Here is a 22,749-nt window from a genome sequence, read left to right on the forward strand (position 1 = left end):
AAGAGAGTCAAGTGAAGAAATTTGGCAATGGGGTGGATGCTCAGATGATATTAATTTTGGACAAAGGTTAAATAAATATATTCTATCTTCTTTTGAGGATAGCAAAAATTTTGATGGCTTAATAAATATACACAATGAAAGAGTAGGACGAAAAGTATAAAAATATATCACAAAATGAATAATCAATCCAAGCTCATATTAGGTTTTAATGACAACGTTAAGCATAGTTTGCAAATGTCATGGAATTTCGGGTTCATGCGCTTCCAAAGTATGCTGGGAAAAACTCAGCGAATATAGAAAAATTGGCGATGGTTTATTGGAGAAGTATGAAGGTGCGATAAAAATAAAAAAGGAACGTTATTATGGCAAAACAGTGGCAGATGACACTCAAAGATTTTTATATAACAGTTTAAAAAGGCAAAATATCAGAGCTGTTAATTTTTACCTCCAAGATCATTTCACGATCAAAGAAACAAAAAAACAACTCAGTAAATTGTCAATAGGACCGTCAAATGGAGTTATACCCCAACATTATACAATATTTCGTTCTGTTAAGAGTATTCCATCAATACCAATTCCGCCGAGCAAACGAGATTTGATTTACCTCGAAGAATCGCCAGATTTTTGTGAAAAAAATGATGGTGTAGGAATTATGGGAACCCAAAATAGATCTTGCCTATACGATAACAACTCTTTGAATAGTTGCAATCTTCTATGTTGTGGAAGGGGTCATTATACAAAAATAATCAAGGTAGTTAATAAAAATTGCAATTGTAAATTCAAATGGTGTTGCAAATTTGAATGCGAAACTTGTATAGAAGAACAAATTGTTAATTTTTGCATGTAAAATCGATTTTTCAAATTATTTTAAAAATTGCAATTATCTTTATTAAGTGTTTTTTATGTTAAAATTGCAATTATCTTTATAAATGTTTTTGATGTTAAAATTACAATTGTCAAAATATTTAATTTTATGTAAGGTCGGTGTTTTCTATATGTGCAATAAATTTTAATTTAATTTTATTTAAATTAATATTCTAAATATTTGAATAAAAAAATTAATTATTAATAAAACTATTACATACAATAAATACAACCAACTATGAAAAAATGTAAATAAATATATTTATTCAATATTATTCCCATCTTGATTTCTTTCTCTTTTCACCTGTAGATGGCGTTGATGCTTTATTTGAATTATATGAGAGAGAATTCTTTGGCGCTTGTATAAAATTGGGAAAAGGATTGTCAGTGGCGGGTGATTTCCATTTAATATCTTGTTTAGACGCTTGGAAATGGTTTTTATATTGGGCCTTATTTAAAAAAAAAATTGAATATAAGATTTGAACTTGATTGAAAATCCATGTAATCTGAAATGCATATTATGCCATAACCTTATATAATCTAATTTTTATTATGATATTTCTAAGAATTAATATAATATTATGAAGTCACAATCAAATGTAAGGATGCGAAATAATCAATTATGCCAAGAAATGATTAAATATTTTTTTAACTTGAAAAGCAGCTTTGATATTGTTCACTCTTTCAGAACCAGGCCCTATGTTATTCGCCGTATTTGCCACGTGAGTACGATGGTCGCTAGGAAAGTTAGCGCTTAGATGTTTAGAGCCAATGTTTATCTTTTTTAATTTGCAAAAATAAATATATTTAAATTTTAAAAAAAATAATGAACCATGTCAGTTCCTTTATAACCCAAACCAGCTCCGCCTATTCTTTTGACGTTGTTTGTGGGTTTCCCATTTTTACCAAATCGAGTTTTCTTAAACCAGGCACTCTAAAAAAATATCATTTTATAAAATTGACAAAATAAAGGCACAAATGTAACTATCATTATTAGTCTATGTATATACAGAAACAAATAATGATTTTAAAATATATAATTATTAGATTAAAATAAAATATAGAAAAAAAATTGGCCTATTCATCCTGGCTTCGCAAGATAAATTATAAACCGAACAGTGGCGTAGCTACGGGGGTGGTTTTCGGGTTTGGACCCCTCCCAGAACAAATTTTTTTTTAGATTATACGTTTAAAAGACTTAAAAGTGACTTTATATCAAATAAATACCATTAATATTTATAATTTTCTGGTTTTGATGTTTGTGGAAGGATATTATACTACTATTGAAATTATTCTGGATAGTATTATTATAAAGAATAACATATTATTTATGCATTTTAAAAATATATTTATTATATATTGTCGAAGATGTGGTTATGATTTTTAAGATAAACCCGGCCAAAGGCCGGACGATTTTTATATGTATGGACCCCCTCTAAGAAAAATTCCTAGCTACGCCACTGAAACCGAACATCGATAAATTAGATTTTCATAAATTTTACTTTCATAAATATTGTATTTCAATATAAAATCCCATTTAGAGAATAATGTGTTAGTCTTAATTTATAAATCAAAAATAATAAATTATATCAATTAAATATTAAATATATTTAAATAGTAAAATCTCAAAATAAACGCAACTCAACATTCGTGTAAGATTTTCAAAGTTTGCATAATCTATTTTCATGTTTAATATTTTATCTGTTAATGTTTTGTGTTTATAATAATTTTTCTAAGTTACACTGCATTTATAGTAAACGCGTTATCTTCGTGCGTTGCGCTTTTAACGCAGCGTTATCTTCATGCGTTGCGTTTTTAAAGCAGCATTATTACAGTTTATTCAGTTTTAAATCCTAATTTAAGATAAAGCTAAAAGAGAGATAATTATATTATATATCGTATCGCATATTTTTTATCAACGCGTCGCAATATATGTTTTTAAAATTTTGTTATAGCTAAAGCTCCATATTTATAAATTTATACCTATTTATTGACTTTTTTTTTGTAATAAAGCTGTGTTTAATAACGCATATCTATTATGATTATTTAATCTAATCAAAATCGTTAGTAAGCTAGGAACTAATAATAATTTTTAAAATAATTTTTAATTGTTAATATATCTAGAATATTTTTAATATTGTTTATTTTTACTTCCATTTTCCAGAGAAGAAGAAATAGAAATAAAAAGGTTAAAAAAGGCACGAAAATATTAAACAAATAAATGATATTTTTAGATCAAATTGAAGAACGAAATATTAAAGGTTTTACATAAAATAACTAAATTGCAAGAATGTGTCTTCAGATGCAATTTCATTATTAAATTCTATAGATCAGTCACAGTTTATCTTTGCTGTACAAAAACCAAATTTAGAATTGGTTAAGGTGATTGATTTAGCTGAAAATATATACGAAGAAATAAATAGGATGAATGTAGATCAATATTTTCATCATATTTAGTTAAACGTTAAATTTAAAGACAAATCTTATGACGACATTAATCAAATCTTGACACGTGCCGATAAAATTCAAAGAAAATTAAAAATCACACTATAATAGTATTTGATAAATTTTTCGTATAATATTGTATTAGTTAATTAATTGTATACATGATAAGACCTTATAAAATTTGTTTTTAATTATTTTCTAGTCAATTATTGCAATTAATATATTCAATAAATTATACATTGTATGAAAATTTTATAAGCTGACGCTAGTTTCTAAAGCAAATTTTATAACAAAAATTATACTTAAACTTATATATCTAAAAAAAAATTCTTTATAATTTACAAAAATTAAAATAAATTGGGTTATAAACTTTATTTCTTTTCAAATATCCATAAGGGTAAATTACTAAATAAAAGCTAATAAAAAATCTTGATATGACTATTGAATTATGAAAGGTTTAATAAAATAGATGAAACCTCCCCCCACCCCCCAAAAAAATCCCTCTCCCAATACGCCTATGTGTATATCGCTCTATAAAAATTTTCTCTCAAATGTGCGGCTCATCCCAAATAAATTTCTCAACCCTCTTATAAATTTGTATGAAAAGTATTATATTAAATAAATATTACAAAATAATACCCTTTTGCTAACTCTTCTCTTCAAAATAAGAAGTGTAATATTACTTGAAGGGCCAACTCCATCAACTCCGGCGGAACAATTTGACTAGCGCCTTCTAGATTTCTAACTAAATGACCAGCAAACTCTTTATCCCTTTTGGTTATGAATGTTATGGCTAAGCCCTTCAGCCCTTGTTATAATATATTTTTATAAAAATAACTCAATTAGATCATTTAAAAAAAAATAGTATTAAATTCGTAAGTTCACTCATTTGACAAAAAAATGTTAAGAATCCAAAGTAATTTAAAAAATTTAAATAGAACAGTAATTTGGTGAATCTTTTTAACATAATAAATCCTAAGAAATTAAAATGGGGTTAAGAATTATAATATAACAGCAGCGTTAGTCGGGAGGGGCAAAAACGTGCTCAGCCCGTCTAGATAATAAAAGTAAACAGTCAAGATCGGTTTTTACAACGGTCTGTTAGGTCATATTGTTAATCTTTATTAATTATATTAAAATGAATCATTGTTCCTTGATCTATACCAAGCGGACCTAAAATCTCACATATTTTTAAAACAATCTTCGGTTAAGTCCGGTAATTGCAACATGATCCTGTCTTTGATATTCACTAAGACTATAAAATCTCGAAGCAAGATTTAAGTCAAGAGCCGTTTTTAGACCATTTTACAAAAAGTATGATTTAGATGGTTGTTGGAAATCAATTAAAATCACTAATTTAACTGAGAAGGCTAATTTCCACGGTAATAGTAAAGTAGGGGAGACTGGGGTTAGTCGAACCGATTTTTACAAAATTGGCTATAGCTCCTGGTTTTTATAGATAATATAAAAAATAATATATGACTAGATACCTAAAACTATACTCTATAAAGGTGGATTATAAAAAAATTTAAGAAAATAATCATTTTTTTTAAATTTTATTTTTTGTAAAGGTGAAAATTTTGTCCAACAAGCCCAATAGCAGGGTAGGGCACACCACTTCAAGGGGCTACCTAAACCATTGATTTTTTTAGACTATAATAAATAGAAATGCATTTTTATTTATTAATAATGATACGTATAGAATAATTTTATTGTTGAAATGTTCAAAATATCATAATATTAATAAATTGAAGCTAATTATATATAAAAATCGAAACTTAATTTGAGTTAATTTAATAAACATATTGGATATAAAAAAAAAAAATCTTAAGGAGAAATTATGACTTCTTGGCATAAATCCTAATTACCAATCATAAACAGCATGAAATTGCCTTTCTAAGATTTAAAATTTTTTAACATTATTAACTGCCATAATTTACGTGTATGGCTTAGCAAGCCTCGCTAGCTCTAAATTGACAAATCATGATTGAAATGATATCTAAACATAATAAATACTCATAAAACTTACCCAAATTATAGAAGAGTGTTTAAACTTTGCTATAAAATTTAATTTACATATAAATGATTATATATTTTAATAAAAATTAAAATTTTGTCATGTAAAAATCTTTTGAAAATTTCATCAAAATTTAATTTCTTAAATAAAATTTTTAATAATTATTTCAAAAGATTTTTTGTCTATAGATGTGAATAATAAAAACTATATTAGGATAAAATTTTAACCTTCTGGTGTATTTAATTTTAAAATGAGATTAAGTGGTTTGCCAAGCCCCGGGGTCTACCTAACCCAGTCTCCCCTATCTATAAAAATCATAGACTTTTACAAAAAGACAAATAGCAATCATCAATGAAAATTTAATTCAAACACATTCCACATTTAAAATTAAAACGAACATCAAGGTACTAAATCATAAAATGAGTTGAGGCTTATAAAATGTCAACAGTGTTCTAAATGTAAATATGAAGAGAAAACGAAGAGGGAATTAAATATATATTACCGGCCCGGCCTGTGCGTCCTACCCTGTGGGTGTGTGTATCAATGTCCCTAGCAATGTCATAGTTAATGACCGTTCTGACGTGCGGGATGTCCAAACCACGAGCGGCCACGTCGGTTGCTACCAAAAGTCGCATTTCGCATTTTTTAAAAGCCAATATAACGCGGTTACGCTCCATCTGCAACAGGTCCCCATGCAATAAACCCGCTTAAGACATAGATATATATTATAAGTAGAAAATGAATAAGATATATTATTCAAATTTATAATATTTTAAAAAATCGTTAAAGAAATAAAATATTTGAGTGTTTACATAAAAAATATTGATTTGATATGAAAGCCAAACTAATTGAAATAAATTTCACATCTCTCTTTAGACTATTAATAAAACCTTTGAAAAGGAGAACTATGCTCAACCTAAGAAACAGAGATTTGTACCCATATCTTAATAAATAAATCATTAATCATAAATATGAAATCGTTTTATTGAAGCACTTCAATTTTAGTGAGTTTAGAAACAAATAAATTAGAATGCTATTAAATTATTATGCTTTCTAATAAAACAAAATTTTTACTATAAGAAACATGCAACAGCAATGTTATGATTATTTTTCATTTTTTATAATTTCTACCCTAACGCCATATTTACAGTTACATAACTTATACTTACAAATAACTTGTAAAAATTTATTCGATATAATTAAAAATTAAATCCTCTAATAAAATTATTTAAAGATAAAAAAATATCAATAAGAAGATTGTTAATTTTTTCAAAATTCAATATATCTAGCCTAGCAATATAAATACCTTTAAAATCATTTTTTGCTAAATTAGAAGCGAGTTCCTCAGCGTTGATTTTCTTGGTAACAAATATAAGAACTGAACCAGCTGTAAAAATCAAAAATAGTAATTATAATTATACTGATATTGGGTTAGAGGTTGCACGGACAGGTTTGAGTATGGCTCGTCCGAATGGATTCAGTTCATAATCGGTATGGCAGACAAAAAAATAAGATCAGGACAGAGAGCCAAAACTGGTCCGACGCAAGGACGTGTACATTTAATTTCTGGATGTATAAAATCGAACCAAATCCGGTACAGGCCCGGGTGTTCCGTCTTTGGATCCGGTCAGTATTTTAAACATAATTTTTACTTTTTTTTAAAATATATTTTTACATTATTTTGTTTAAAATAAGTGAAATTAATAAACTAGTTACAACCCAAAAGAAATCATACCTAGATGAATAAAATATTGAATACTGCCCATTAATTATATTTATTCTACTGTTAAGATATAACTAATAAATTTAAATATATTATTATTGAATTAAATTCTATGTATAAGATAACAAATAAATATTTTTTTATAAGAACTGATACCGAACCAGAACAGATGAATAAATTTTATAGGATACTGTCCTGGAACAGGTAAAAAAATTGTATCCAGTGCATCTCTATCAATTTTTATAAATAAAATAAAATATTTATTATAAAACACACTTGATAGATATTTAACCAAATTCTGTTTTAAAAAGTGCCATTTTCCACTATTCTCAACGAAAACTTTTATTTGTTGAAGGACGTCCTCGTTAGCCTGTCCTACGTGCTCACCCTGAATTACTTTAATGGGGTCAATACATATATCGCGAGCCAGTTTTTCGATTTTCCTTTTAAATGTCGCGCTAAATAAAAGGCCTGTACAAACATAAAAAAGCAACTTTTATATAAATATAATTTTATTATTTAATATACTCTCCTATACTATATAATATTATGTAATATTTTATAATAACTACATTGAATTTTCTTTTTTATTCAAACATCCTATATTTTAATATGTATTTCAATCTAATAATTTGTGGTGTATTGAAAAAAGACACTATAAATTAAAAGAAAATAAATTTGAAAAGGAACACTATGTGATGTAAAAAATATAAACAGCGGTCCCTCCACCCCCAGGATAGTGCCATGAGAGATATTTTAAAATTTCAAATATCTTTTCCAACTCTTCTATTTTACCTAAATATTTTTAAAAAATGATAGACTAACGGGCCTAAGGACCCATTGGTGGAAATAAATATGGGAATAAAGTGAAAAGTCGTGGTACTTTCTAATTTTTGACCTTTCGGATGTAATGATCGGATTAACGTTTGGGTTAGAGGAAAATTGGGAGACACAAATTAAATCCCAAATAAGATGTTTTCCTTTAAACCAAGGAATGTTTGAGAGCTTATCTAGTTTTTCCCATCAGACAGGGATAAGTGAACGGGTTTCAGGAGATTTAGATAGTTGGTCAACCCTAATTTGTTCGTGATAAGTAGCTCCTAGAATATAAACAGGTTAGACCATGTAGACTTTTAGGATCAGAGTCGTTCCCGCACCCTTTACATTTATGGAGTAGAAATAAGTAACAGCCTAGTTAATATCCTATGGTCACCTCCAGCTCCTTGATATCAAGACTAAGATTGGCACTTAGGGACAGCTTCAAGTCATTCATGACCAGAGTTTTGTACCAAGTCTTTGAGGATTGGAGTGTCTTCAAAGGAGGGATTAGTCCCTATCAATTTCTCAAGGTTATCATCCAGAAGAGGGTAAAGAAAGTTTCTTTGTGCCAACAACTGAGGAAGAGATTAAAGGCATATTTTTTTTACTTTCTCTAAGCTTGCTATTATGGGAATAAGGCCAGGGATTCGAACGGAACCGGAAAAAACCCGAGTTTTTGAAAAAAAATTCTGAACCTGAATTCCGTTTAAAAAATTTCCAAAACCCCGAACAGAATACGGGAATTTTTTTGAACCCAGGTTCAATGGATATTGTTATTTGTAAAATTGTAAATACAAATATTAATATTAATAATTTAATGAGATTTTTTAATATTTAAAATTTATTTAAATAAACGGTATAAATCCTTAATTATTGTATATATTACATGATGATGAATATATTTGTGCGAAAAGGCATCTTAATAATTTATAGAGTAGCATTAAACCTATATCTCCGCCTATTTTATCTTATATGATAATAGTTCGGATGAAGTTATTGAACAGATTTAGATGAATTTTACAAGTTAAGGAAAGACAGGGGAAAATACTTAAAAGAGGGCCAACGATTGCAGAGGTATTGGAAAGATAATGATTGAATTTGGCGATTTGAAAAGATTGTATAAGAAGGAAAATATTTCCATTTTTGGGAGTCTGCTAAGCTACAGCACTCTGATTTATATATTTTATCTAAAATTTTATTTGAATTTAAATATTTTAATATTAGCGTTGAAAGATCTTTTTCACATTTGAAATTCATTCTTTCACTACATAGATCGAGGATAAGCAAACAACTCTGAGGTATGCTAACAAGTCTAAATAAAATTTTTAAAATTGATACATGACTATGCTTTGTATTTTTAAATATATTTTGCCTATAAATAAAATAAGAATTTTATTTTTTATACTTATGTCTAGTTTTTTAATTGATTTAAATATAGATTTTTTTTTATCAAATCAAAAATTCCTAAACCCGAAATCAAATCCGGGTTCAATAATATTCCCCTTACCTGAACCCGAACCACTGGATAAGACCATTTATCGGTGATCCTAAATAGGAAATTGACTCCCGATCAATAACCTAGAAATAATTAAAAATATTTAGATCCGTTTAAAAAAACTATATCCATATTTAAAACAAGACCTATCACTTTAGATTCATTTCAATGGCTTCCAACAAATTAGCACCTGAGAGTTCCGTCGTCAGGTACCAAAAGTTAAGGTCAAGATTGAATTTGGACTTCATATTAGAAACAACGTCATGAATTTTTAGGCAAAATAGAGTAAGCCTACCCCTTGCTGAATATACTCCTCAAAATTTAAAACCTTATCCCAAAAAGAATTCTGACCATAACAGGAATAAATTGGAATAGTCACTAAATTTTTCAAGAAATTCGAAGAGAAAGCAGGTCTATACAAGGAATTAAAAACATTTTTCTTAATTTAGTTACTTTGTCAGCTTCTTTATTCTCGTCATCAGTGCGAGGAGGTTGTAAGTAAGGTTGTGATTGTGAGTGCTAGATATAGATAATTGAAACTGACTGTACTTATGAAGGAAAAATTTATGTCTATATCTTCCACAGTCATCGGCACATATAGAATTTCTTAACCCTATTCTGGCTAACTTTAAGAAACTGGGATTAAGACACTCCAATCCTCAAATACTTGGGACAAACTCTGGGCATGAAAGGTTTGAAGCATTTCCTAGTGCCAATCTTAGTCTTTTGCTATCCGATGAAGAGTTGAGGGTGGTCATAGGATATAGACTAGGATGTGACCTATGTCTAAAGGATAAATGGAAAGGATGAAAGACTCTGATTTTAAGGGCATGGTCTAATCTGTTTATATTATAAAAGACGATTCAGTTGTCATAGAGCTATTAACTCTATAATCTAGAACAAATTAGGGTTGGCCAACTACCCAAACCTCCTGACCCGTTCAATTACCCCTGTCTGATGGGGAAAGACCAGATGAGTTGGCAAATATTCCTTAGTTTAGGAAAACACCTATTTGGGATTTCACTTGTGTCTTCTCTTTTTTTTCCATTTCAAGCTATTTTGGAATGCAAAATAAAAAATATTTAGGTCTCAGGAAGACTGCGGCTCGGGTGGCATTTTTTAAACCTATGCCCGACCCATTTCCGCCTAATTTAAAAAAAAGAAGCATATAGGTGAGAAATCGCAAACCATAAAATATAAATTTTATTCTCTATTCAATTTTCATCAGATTTAAACATTAAGCAATAATTTATAATTTAATGATGTTTATTATAATAAATGAATGAAAAAAAGAATAGTAAATATTTTCCATCTCCTAAATTTACTAAACTTTGCTTCTTTATTAAATTCATTTTATAATATGATATTCAATCAAGAATGAAGAATAAGAAGGAAATATAACATGAATATATTTCGAGTTATGGGCCAAGCCCATATTTAACTAATAATGTTACTGAATGGATAGAATATTGGTAAAAAAATATTCAACTATTGTTAAATGTCGCGAGCAGTTTTATTTAACACTATATATGGGATTGGGGCTTATCGGATAGGGTATCTTAGCAGAGAGAGAACTAGTGTTGTTAAATGGCTCGATTTGAGTTGATTTTTAAAAACGGCGAACTTAATATTTTAGCCAGAAAATTGCCTAAGCCTCGAGATTTGGTTGAAACTTTTGTGCCATCTATGAGCAAAATCTTAAGGCTTGCATAATATTTTTATGGGTGAAATATTAAGTTATAGTGAGCACAAATTGAACGTTTCAAAATGCTAATAAAAAAACGTAAACGCAGCTATGTTTAAATTGAAAGGTTAACTTTTATTTTTTCAATATGAAACGTTTAAATTCCAAACAAAAAAATGCTTGCCCTATATTTAAAGAGAAACAACGGAAGAAAGAGGTGCAAAACGTCGCTAATATATGTTAAAAAATCTATTTTCTGAATATATTAATTTAAAAGGGAATTTGACAAATTCCCAATTTTATAATTATACAAGAATGAGAAGATCAACCTTTTCAATATTCTCGGGTTAATATATGATGATATAAATCCAAAAATTACTAATTGTAACAAGCAAATTGATGCTGAAGACAGATTATTTGTTACCTTGAGGTAAATAAATTTAATTCATTAGTAATCATTTATATAAAAGATATATAATTACGAGTTTATACTTTGTACAATTAGCATATAGTTCAAGGATTTCAAAATCCTGTATAGACTACATTGTGAAATCGGTGTACACAGCAATTTAACACTTATATATTATATTAAATCAAAGATAATATTCATTTATATTATAATTTTAGATTTCCCTTCAATCAGGATTCCCAAATTGTTTTGAGGCAATAGATGAACATATCTTTATCAAGATCCCTCCATGTAGTGGCCTACAATTTTCTGACTTTAAACATAGATTTTCAATTAACCTGTTAGCCTTATAGATATCAACGGAAAATTCATTTCTATAGATGTAGGAGCATATGGAAAGAAGAGTGATGGTTGAGTATTTATATTTAGAAATAGCTTTCTATATATAGGTTACATTATATTAATCTTAATATAATGTAAAAATATAAATAATAGAATTGGTGTACCATACACCTAATCTGCCTGCTCCCAATCCTTTTCCAGGTTTTAATGATTGTAATGGTTGGGGGAGTATAACAACAAAGGAAAGAAGGAAAGGGAATTCAATTAGGTTATCACAGTTCGTTATATAGAAAGAATTTTTGTGGAAATTATTTAAAAAATTTGAGCTTCTGAGTAAGCCAATAGAAACTGACCTAGCTAGCATAGAAATAGTCATAAAAACCATCTTACCCAACTTAATCCATAATCAAGAAGGATCAGCTTCCAATATGATACAGGTACCACAAATATTTAAATTGAAATATCTAATTATTAAAATCATATATATTTATAATATTATTAAAATTATGTAAGCATCAAAATTCCATTCTTGCCTAGAGAAAATAATTCTTCTTCAATGGAATCAAATTAGAAATAAATTTAAGGAATATTTAAATTATTAAATTTGTTTATTTATATTGTAATAAAATTATTTATGAAAATATTTTATATTAAATTCTTTTATATATTTAATTTATTTAATATGCACAATTATGTTAATAAATGATAAAAATAAATTATTTGAATAGTATTATATAAAAATTTTATTAATTTTATAAATATATCTTGCAATATAATACAAAAATATAAAATGTCAATATAAAAAACAAAAATATCACATGTAAATATAAAATATATAATTTCACATGTAAATATAAAACAAAAATATCACTTTTAAAATACAAAAACATCATTAATATATAAATAATTTATATAATGCTATTAAATATATCTAATGCAGATTTATTGGTTGGTAAAGTACCATTTGTCTTTAGTTGATACGGGAATCTTAAAACCTCAATTTCAAATAATAGTTGGTTTTCTAAACTTAAAGCTTCTGCATCCTCTATAAGGTCATCAATAAAATGCCTAAATAAAATATAAATGAATTAGAGATAAAAATACTGTTTCCCAGATGGGTTTTCTTCCAATACATTTATTAACCTGTTAATATCCTTTGGCACTTTATGTTTTATCGTGTTTGAGGGTACACAACATCTTAAATGAAAGATGTTGATCTAACAACAACAGTCCATTGCATAAAATTTATCTATATTCTTGTGGTGTATGTGGGAAAGGAGTTGCTTAAAATTCAATCCAATGCACCAGATGCCATAAATGGGTGCATAAAAGATATAGCGGGGGAATAAAAGGGGTACATATTACTAATAACGTAAAAAATGATGATTTTGATATTGGCACTGGGTTAACCCTGAAGTTTTGCTATTTGGGCGATATGCTAAACGCAGATGGTAATTTAGATTCTGATGTTGCTGCAAGGGTCAGACAGGCATGGAAGAAGTTCAGAGAGATGTCGTCTATTCTAGCATAAAAACGTCTCTCTGAAGTTAAAGGGGAAAGTTTATGTAGGCTGTGTGAGGATTTGTTTAGTTTATGGTAGCGAAACATGGGCAATGAAAGCTCCCCAGGAAGTCAAATTGGAAAGAACAGCGATGAGAATGATTAGATGGATGTGTGGGGTATCTGAGAGAGAAAAAAAACTAGGAAGGAATTGTGAGCCAGAATGGAAATAAAAGTGATTGAAGCGGTAATGCAAAGAATTAGAATAAGATCGTTTGGGCATGTGGAACGTAAGACAAAAGATGATTAAGTAAAGAGATGCACCTTGATGGAAGTAGGAGGATCAAGACCTAGAGGAAGTCCCAAGATAACGTAGGTAAAGGTGAAGCGTATATGAGAAAAATGAATCTTACAAATATTGATGCTCAGGACGGTCATCAAAAATGGAAAGGAAAAATCAGAGGGGAAAGTTACCAACCTACGTAAACCTGGAAATCGCCATAGATGGAGTAAAAGAAATTCTAATAAAATAAAGATAAAACATTTTATTATAACTGCCATTTATAATATTGTAAAGGGGGGAATATAAATATACATTTTACTTTGACATAAATGCATATTGATTATACAATGACGAAGAAATCTACAATCTTCCATTAACGATCAATAAGCTGAAAAATTAAATTATGCTAAACAATATCAGCATTCAAAAAACTTACAGACTGGTTATGAGTAACAGAAAATTAGATTCATTCTGTATACAAAACGCAAAAACTCACATACCTTTTTATCCGGCACTCTTGTTCATTAAACACGATTTCCCTGCTTTTTGAACCCGATGGCCTCCCTAGTTCTTATTTAACTGATATTTAAATTTCAATCTTTTCCTTAGATATAAAACACTGGTATCAAAACCAGGAAATTCCAAGGTTAAGCTAATTAAATGATTATATTTAATATTCCTATATATTTATAACTGAAATCAATAACAGATAAATGTTCCATAAACGAATGTTTTTGGTTCCATATATCTAGTGTTGTTAAACGGCTTGTTTTGAGCCAATTTTTTAAAACGGCCAGCTCAATATTTTACCCAGAAAAATATTGCCTAAGCCTCAAGATTTCGATAATATATAGACCTTTGTTCCTTCTATGAGCAAAATCTTCAGGATTGCGTAATATTTTCTGGATGAAATATTGAGTTAGCCATTTTTTAAATCGGCTCAAAGCGAGCCTTAACAATACTAATATTATCTTGTCTGGTTCAATTATTTCAGCAAATCTTTTTGTACATGGGCTAAAAATATTATTGTATCATTTAATATAATTATTCTTACTGTTGCATCCATTCTATCACTTCAAAATTTAAAAACGCTTCAAAAAACGCAAGATATTTTGTTTTAATAAATAATTTAAAATACAAAAAGGAAAGGTGCCCAATTTAAAATTTTGTTTTTTGAAACGTAGTGTTTGAAACGTCCAATTTGTGAGCACTAATAGACCTTTTTAAAAATTTGCTCAAAGCTAGCCGTTTAACAAACTCTAGATAATATATAAAGATCTTTTTAGACATCACACACAAATCAATAACGAATTTAATTATTTATTAATGTCATATATTTTCAAACTTTGTCTATCAGGACGAACGTGATTAGTTATTGAACGAACTTGCGGTTCTAATTAAAATTATGTATAATAATTGTTATAAAAGGTATCTAAATCTTTAGACATTATCAGGGATCATAACTCATGTAATTTAATTGAAGGAACTTTCTCTCTCTCTCTCTCTTCCTTCTTTTTTTCTAGCTGACTTGGTATTTAAAGAAGTTAGGGCATATACGGGTTCAGAAATTTAAAATTGTTTGGGGTAGGGCATTTTGAGACCACAGACCGATATATGGGCAACCTATCAAACCCGGGGTAATATGAACTCGGGGGTTCGACCACTTTTAGAAAATCGGGTTTCGATTAAGTTCCTTTATCATATTTCCGCGAAATAGAGTTTAAAATTCCCGAAACCCGAATTCGGGTCCAGAACTCTGGATCACCGTTATTTTTTTTTATCTATATTAAATACTATGATTAGAAAATTATTATTTTTGTTTACCAAATCCTAGATCAAACATTCTATCGGCTTCGTCTAATACTAAATAGGTGACCTTCTCCAAGCTCATAGCCCTTTTTTTGATCAAATCAATTAATCGACCCTTTTAACCAAAAACCACAATATAATTTTAAAGCAATTCAACCTATTATATTTTTGCTCCATTTTAAAACAATCTAATAAAACATATTTACAGCCAACTTTTTCTTTCTTCAAAAAAATTACTTTTTCATAGACTCAAATAAGACTACTGTCATGTGTAAAAAGAATTCTTCAAACTGTTTATATATAAAAATATATAATGATTTCATTTAGGGGTGTACCGATACCACTTTTTGGAGGCCGATCCAATCCGATATTAAATTGATATCGGCCGATTACCGATCCAGTATCATATCTAATTTTGTAGTAAAGATACCAATGGTTTTAATTTTTAATATACTTTTTATTAGTATAACATCTATAATATATATACCATAACTTATGTCATTTAAATATATTATAAGATCAGTTTTAGTTTATATTCAATTGCAATTTTAAAAGTATATAAAATATTTTCATTGTTAAATCACTTTTATATAATAAGTAATAACATTAATCTATATACATAAGTGATAAACAATTATATTATGAAATTTGAAATAAATATTTAAAATATTATTGAAGATTTCTTTTTAAAAATACCAATATTTCCAATTTATCAAAGGTCAGCCTGCGGCGATGGTAACTGTCAATATCACCAGCTTCACTAAAAACAAATTCTGAAGAGATTATCGCACACTTTTATTAACAGAATGCGCAAAAAAAATAACAATATGGCAGAAAGTTTATTAATTAATTATAATTATTAAAAAAATATACATAAAAATGGATTTCGATTTTATTTATAAAAATAAATGATTTTAGATATAACTTTTTTTTAAAATTTTATTTTTGTTAAAGACGCCTTTTATATCGGATCGGATTGGAAAATTTTATAATATTGGCCGATAACCGATATTTTAAAATGGGTGAAATATCGGTACATCCCTAATTTCATTTGTTATCACTGTTTTATAATATAATAATATTTATTTTAAATTACCATTCTCATTTATTATATTCGTTTAAACCAACCCAATGATGCAAAATTTAGTATTAAATACTCTAAAATACGATACATTCATGCATTTTTTTTGTTTGATATTGCCAAACTCATATCCAATATACAGAAAGATTTAAACTAAGTTAAGTATAGCTTAACAATCCTGACTTATGAAGATAAGAAATAATAAATTTAAATATATTAAATTCTTAAGATAAATCCAAAGTGGATAAAACAAATAAATTTTAGTTATAAATTACCGGAGTGGCCACCAAGATGTCGCAACCAATTTCCAAAGCCTTCTGTTGTTCCCACATATTACCTCCCCCATAGGCACAAATAATTTTAAAATCATCAACAATTTCATTTTCATCGATAACGATACTATTTTTAACAGTACTATGACGAGAGGCCAAATAGGGGGTAAATTTTTTGCATTCTTGGTACACTTGTATGCATAATTCCCTAGTTGGTACGAGAATTAAAGCGATGGGACCTTGACCTGCCTTCAGACCTTCCTAGTTATTGTTATATATTTCGAGTTACATATTTTCCTTGTTTGATAATTTATATAATTATACACTTATTTTCATAATTATCTATTTACAGCTAAGACCTGCAGAGGTCAAATTTATACAACTTGGCCCGAATTTAATTTTATTATTATCAAACCTGGCATATGTTTTAACCCATCAATACTCTGGTGGGGTATATGAAACCCCAGGCATGCTAGAAATGATATTACATAAAAACGGTTAAATACTATGATCTGGATTCTTCGGTAGCTTCATCAAATATATCTTAGAATCTATATTCCAAATTTCATATATTTCGGTTTAGTAGTTTTTAAGATATAAGCATTTTGTGACTGGTTGGGGTTTGTGAGACCCCACCAGAGTAAATTTGTATGTTCTATATTTTTTTTATATTTGAATGTATTAGTGTAATTTTTTTTACAATGAAGAATAAAGATCAATATTATGAATTATCATGATTATATGATGGATAAGTTATTTTTTTAATTTTATATTTGAAATTTAAAAAAAGTAAGCTTTTTTTAAAAAATTTTGGCACAATTTATAATCCTCATCATCTTTAATCTAGGCTTAAGAAATAAAAATATATAAATATTTTATCAAGCTTAAGGTTAGATCTATTTCATATCCAAATATCAAATGAAAATAATGAATATTACTGGAGATATATACATTTGAAATTGGGGTCTATTAAACCCCACCCGAGTACTAACGTCATTTTTTTCACCGGAGTATTGAAGGGTTAAAACCATTTTTGCCCCAGTCGAAGTTATTCGTTTTATGCCCGACCTTAATTTTTAAAATTATGTTATTTTAAATAATTGTTAATGTTTTTTTTAAATTTATTTTAATCGGCCCAGTTCAAAAGTTGTCATAAAAATCGATTTCCCCAACACGAGTTTATAATTACTTTTTTTTACTTTCAAGTCTGGTCCAAATTTTATTATACCAAGGTCTACTATGGGCCTGCAAGTCTCTGATTTACAGACTTACATATCAACACATTATCTAAGTTTTCATCTCAACTTGCTTCAGCGCGTAATATTATAACATACGCTTAGCAGGAAAATCCCATCTATAATTTATATTGGACTAGAAGATTAATTTTAAATTAAAATAAATAAAAACTTTTTTTAAATAGTTTTACAAGGACTTCCTAATTTTTTTTAGTAGAATAAATCAAATAACTTAAATCAAAGTTATAGGAGAAAAATAAATTAAGGTTTATAAAATTAAAAACGATATTATTGAATTTAAATAAGAAGCTTAATAGCGTTTCCAAATTTTTGCTTCAAATATTCAGTTGGCATGGTCCAAATTTCTATAAAATTTTATTCATGCGTTTTATAATATTTTGTTTAAAGAGGCAAAGATATTAGAGTTTATATATTTTTTTAATATTTAAAAAAATTTTGAGAATTGTAAAAAATATGTTTATATAAAAACAAAATTTTAAAAAAATCAAAGAGATTTTAAATTGCTCGAATTCATTTAAAGTTTATATTTTGTTTTTAACGAATGAATAGATTTTATTTTGAATATACCTGATCCAAAATATGAATAATCATCGGTAAAATATAGGCCAAAGTTTTTCCGGAACCAGTTTTAGCTATCCCAATCAAATCTCTTCCACTTAAAATTATTGGAATTCCCTTTTTATTAAAATTTATTTTTATAAATAATTTGTTTATATGAAATAAACGTGAGGTTAAAGAAATAATATATAAAAATAAAACCTCTACAAGGTGATCATTCAAATGAAATAAACTTTTTGGTAAACAAAGGGAGTAATGTTTAGATAAAACATTTCTAAAATAATTGATTTAGGCAGGGCTACCCGACCTAAAAAGGTAAGATGGAGGTTTTACCATGTAGAGGTGCTTCGACTATATTTAAAATAAGCATCCTTACTATCTATGCTCTCGTTTATAAACTTTTAATATTTTAAATTTGTAACCCCTAAAAGAATTTAAAGGGTGCAGGTTATTAAATAAAATATCACCTGAGCTTGAATAGGTGTAGGTTGGGTAAATTCGTGTTTCCTCAATAAAGACATGATGCTTTGATCGAATCGAAAATGGGCGAAGCTACATACAGGCTTTGGGGGAAGAACCCCGGTAACCTATTAAAAATCCATTTTTATAATAGGACAAAATGTCCCCGGATTAAATTCCCATATATTATTTTATTGAATTGAGAAAAACAAATAACTAGTACCTAGAATAGATGTAAGATAAAAATATAAAATGGTGGAAATAAATCTAGCCCATCGGATTTCTCGGGTAGTTGGAAAGGACCTAATTAATATCTGTTATCTTATTAAAAATATACTGGAAAATATTTCAAATTTCGTCAGTAACAATATGTGTATTTTAATAAGGAGGTATAAAAATATATTAAAATTATTAGAATTTAAAGATATACGAATTAAAAATTGATAAGCGGGTTAACATATAATTTAAGTTAGTTATTTTATGCATGATATATAGTCTATTTAATATAGTCAAAGATACACTGATAATCATGGCATTGGTTGGTATCATCTCATATATTTTATTCTTTAATGATACCCTATTATTAAACCCTATAAAGGTTAGTTTAGTTAAATAATTTTTCGAGAACTAAAAATAAATTATCATTCAAAATATATCAAGTATTTTACAATTTATCGGAAAATTAGTTTTTTCAAATTGATATTTTTTTAAAATGATTTAATTACTTCTTTATATTAGTGAACATTTTATAGAATAATTTTAGCCGTGGAATTAAAATGTTAGCACATTATTATATATTTTTAAAAAAATTGATGAATTAATAAAATATGGTAAAGATTATGTATATTTTTTCAGTAATTTTTATTGCCAGATATCTGCGCTATCGACCCGATACCATAATCAAAAAAGTGGTAACACTATCAGTACATTTCTGAATATTGTATTTAAAATGAGAACTCAAATTTCTTATAATAAATTAAATAAGGACATATTGTCCGGGGACGATCTATCTTAAGAACATTTTATTTGTCCACAAAAAATTTATCCAGTAACGATTATAATTTGGTTTATTATTATCTTATACTCAAGAACATTTCATTTCTTATCAGGCCTGAATTAGCGCTAAAAAATTGCAAGTCTGGCCTAAAAATTAAAATTTTTGCCCAACGAGGTTTAAGTAAAGGCTTGGTTGGTCAAAATCCAATTTCTAGTGGGCTCTGATGTAGCCGACAGCCGGCCCATGCAGAGATCTACTTTCTATAAGCTAACTATTCCATCTTACATTAGGAAAATAAAAAAAAATTAAATTATTGAATGGCATGTTCCCTATAAACTTTTCATCTTATGCAGAATATCTCCGTAAAAAAAATTTGGAAATATTTGCTAACTTTTAAGAATTCCAATCTACAAAGCTCAAATAAACCTACTATTCATATTATTTTAACCTCTCAATTATCCTTCGCCTACCTTATTGATTTTTTAAAATTAATTCGTGGGAGCACTTGATTTCAAAGCCAATAGTATATTTAATGAATGTTTTTTACTTGAATGCCCAATTTTTGCTTTAGTTCCTTAACTTGGTCATCATTTAATTGTGCAATATCGGGTGCTTCTTCGTAAAAATCTTTGTTAAAGGCTTTATACTTTATAAAGGAATGGTCGATAGGTGGTAGCGGGTCTATTATCTGATTAAAGATAATTTTTTAAATGTTTTGTTTTGTCATTTTTTTTGCAGCATATTATATTTTTTATTCAATAATAAATATTTAAATATCAACCATCATATATTTTATAAACTTTTTCTTTTATTTATCAAAATATTTTTGCAAAAACGATGAGTCGTCAAATCGACCAAAAAAACGAGATTTTCGGACGGCCATCTTTAAAATGAACGAAACTTGGCCTGGTAGTTTTCTATTTTGTATAGTAAATTCAAAATTTTAGAGTGCTAGCTCAGCCAGACCCAAAGATATACAAAAGTCGAAATTGCGAAATGCGTCATTTCATTAAATCTTGTTTTTCTTAAAAATACTTAAGATAGAGTTACAAATTATATATCATTTTATAGCCCTTAACATTTTACATTGGAAAATATCAAAAAAAATTAAATATTCTAAATGTTTTCTTATTTCCGGTAAGAATTAAAAATTAACATTGTTAGGAACGGACTTTTTGGGAGATGTTATTATTTTATAGAAATGTTTATTACCTTTATTCTAAACTATTTAATAAAAAATCTCGATAGCCATTTTTGTTTTTTAATTTTATTTGAATTTTTATTATTTATACAAATAAAAAAAGATAATATAGATGATTAATATTTTTAATAAAAATATAAATTGTATTGGAATTAAAATTAAAAAATCAATTGAGTATAACCAATATGATGTTCTGGGGAGATATATAAGCAGGCAGTACATACAGTTAATTATTATTAGGACGCTATATTGTAAAATAAACATATTGTAAAATTTTATATTCAAACTATTATAAAAACATATCTCTTATTTTTATCCAATTTTATTTTGCGTTTATTAATAGAAATATCTGAGGCCATAATTTGTAGATATATCCTTTCACTTTTGTGGATCTACTATCGTTATTTTTTTTGATCAATCTATTCAGTAAAGCCAAGTAAAATATATTTATGCTATGACGGAACAGCTGCACAATATAAAAACAGAAATAAATTTATAAATATGTGTTATCATGAATCAGATTTTGGTGCAGCAGTTGAATGGTATTTTTCAGCTATATCCCATGGAAAAAGTCCATGTGACGGCCTTGGCGGAACATTAAAAAGATTAGCAGCACGTTCAAGTCTTCAGCGCACCAGTTCTGGACACATTTTAACACCAGTTAATTTATATCAGTTTGCAAAACAAAACATGCCATCAGTAAATTTTACATATATAACCAGAAGAGATTAAACTACGAAAAAGATTCAATTTAGCTCGCCCCATTTCAGGAACTCTGGAATTACATGTTGTATTTCCTTTGAGTTTATGTTAACTTAAATCAAAAATATATTAATATGCAGAGGACTTTCAAATTAACAATATCTCATATGCCGCTAATTTGTCTTTTGCCGATATTAAAGGATTCGTAACATATGTTTATGACGATTTTTGGTAGAAAGCCATAGTACTAAAAAAGAATGAAATTACTGGGGAGATATATTTTCTTTATATATTTCCATGAACCATCACCATCCTTCTTTTACCCCACAATTGAGGAAAAGATATGGTTGCCCATTAATCAAATAATGTAGATCGACGTACCTACAAATTATCGCCTCAGGAAATTCTATTAATAAGCGCAAAATGGCATAAGATTAAAACAAGAGGTATTTTTTACAATTGTTTGTATATAAAATTTTAAAATATAGCGTCCTAATAACCATATCTGTAGGAACTGCTTCCTTGCTTATTGTCACATGACATCATATTGATTATCTTCAAAAGATTTTTTAAATTTTAATACCAATATAATACATATTTTTAATATAAAAATAATCAAAATTTAAATAAAATTAAAAAAACAAAAATGGCTATCGAATTTTTTTATTAAATAGTTTAATATAAAGGTATTAAACATTTTTAGAATATCAGCACCCAAAAAAAACCCTTCCTAACAATGTTAATTTATTTACCGGAAATACAAAAACACTTGGAATTTTTTTTTTCGATATTTTCCAATGTAAAAATTTAAAAGGGCTATAAAATGATATATA

General features: G+C 27.7%; 1 protein-coding gene across 1 annotated transcript in view; it reads right to left on the reverse strand.

Annotated features, from left to right (window-relative positions):
• Positions 1-1,103: 1,103 nt before the first annotated feature.
• LOC135930988 (ATP-dependent RNA helicase DDX42-like) overlaps positions 1,104-22,749 on the reverse strand; it is a 33,174-nt gene continuing 11,528 nt past the window's right edge. Inside the window, exons 6-18 of the mRNA XM_065467822.1 lie at positions 20,561-20,701; positions 19,025-19,144; positions 18,567-18,674; positions 16,747-17,004; positions 15,406-15,505; positions 14,927-14,974; positions 7,326-7,520; positions 6,633-6,713; positions 5,829-6,032; positions 3,993-4,117; positions 1,697-1,798; positions 1,518-1,643; positions 1,104-1,313 (exon numbers count right to left, since the gene is read on the reverse strand). Of these exons, the coding sequence (XP_065323894.1) occupies positions 1,137-1,313; positions 1,518-1,643; positions 1,697-1,798; positions 3,993-4,117; positions 5,829-6,032; positions 6,633-6,713; positions 7,326-7,520; positions 14,927-14,974; positions 15,406-15,505; positions 16,747-17,004; positions 18,567-18,674; positions 19,025-19,144; positions 20,561-20,701 (1,785 nt within the window). The 3' untranslated portion in view covers positions 1,104-1,136. The remainder of the gene's footprint in view (positions 1,314-1,517; positions 1,644-1,696; positions 1,799-3,992; positions 4,118-5,828; positions 6,033-6,632; positions 6,714-7,325; positions 7,521-14,926; positions 14,975-15,405; positions 15,506-16,746; positions 17,005-18,566; positions 18,675-19,024; positions 19,145-20,560; positions 20,702-22,749) is intronic.

Source organism: Gordionus sp. m RMFG-2023, chromosome 1 (assembly GCF_954871325.1).
Source record: "Gordionus sp. m RMFG-2023 chromosome 1, tfGorSpeb1-WG-v2, whole genome shotgun sequence".
NCBI classification, from domain to species: Eukaryota; Metazoa; Nematomorpha; class Gordioida; order Chordodea; family Parachordodidae; genus Gordionus; species Gordionus sp. m RMFG-2023.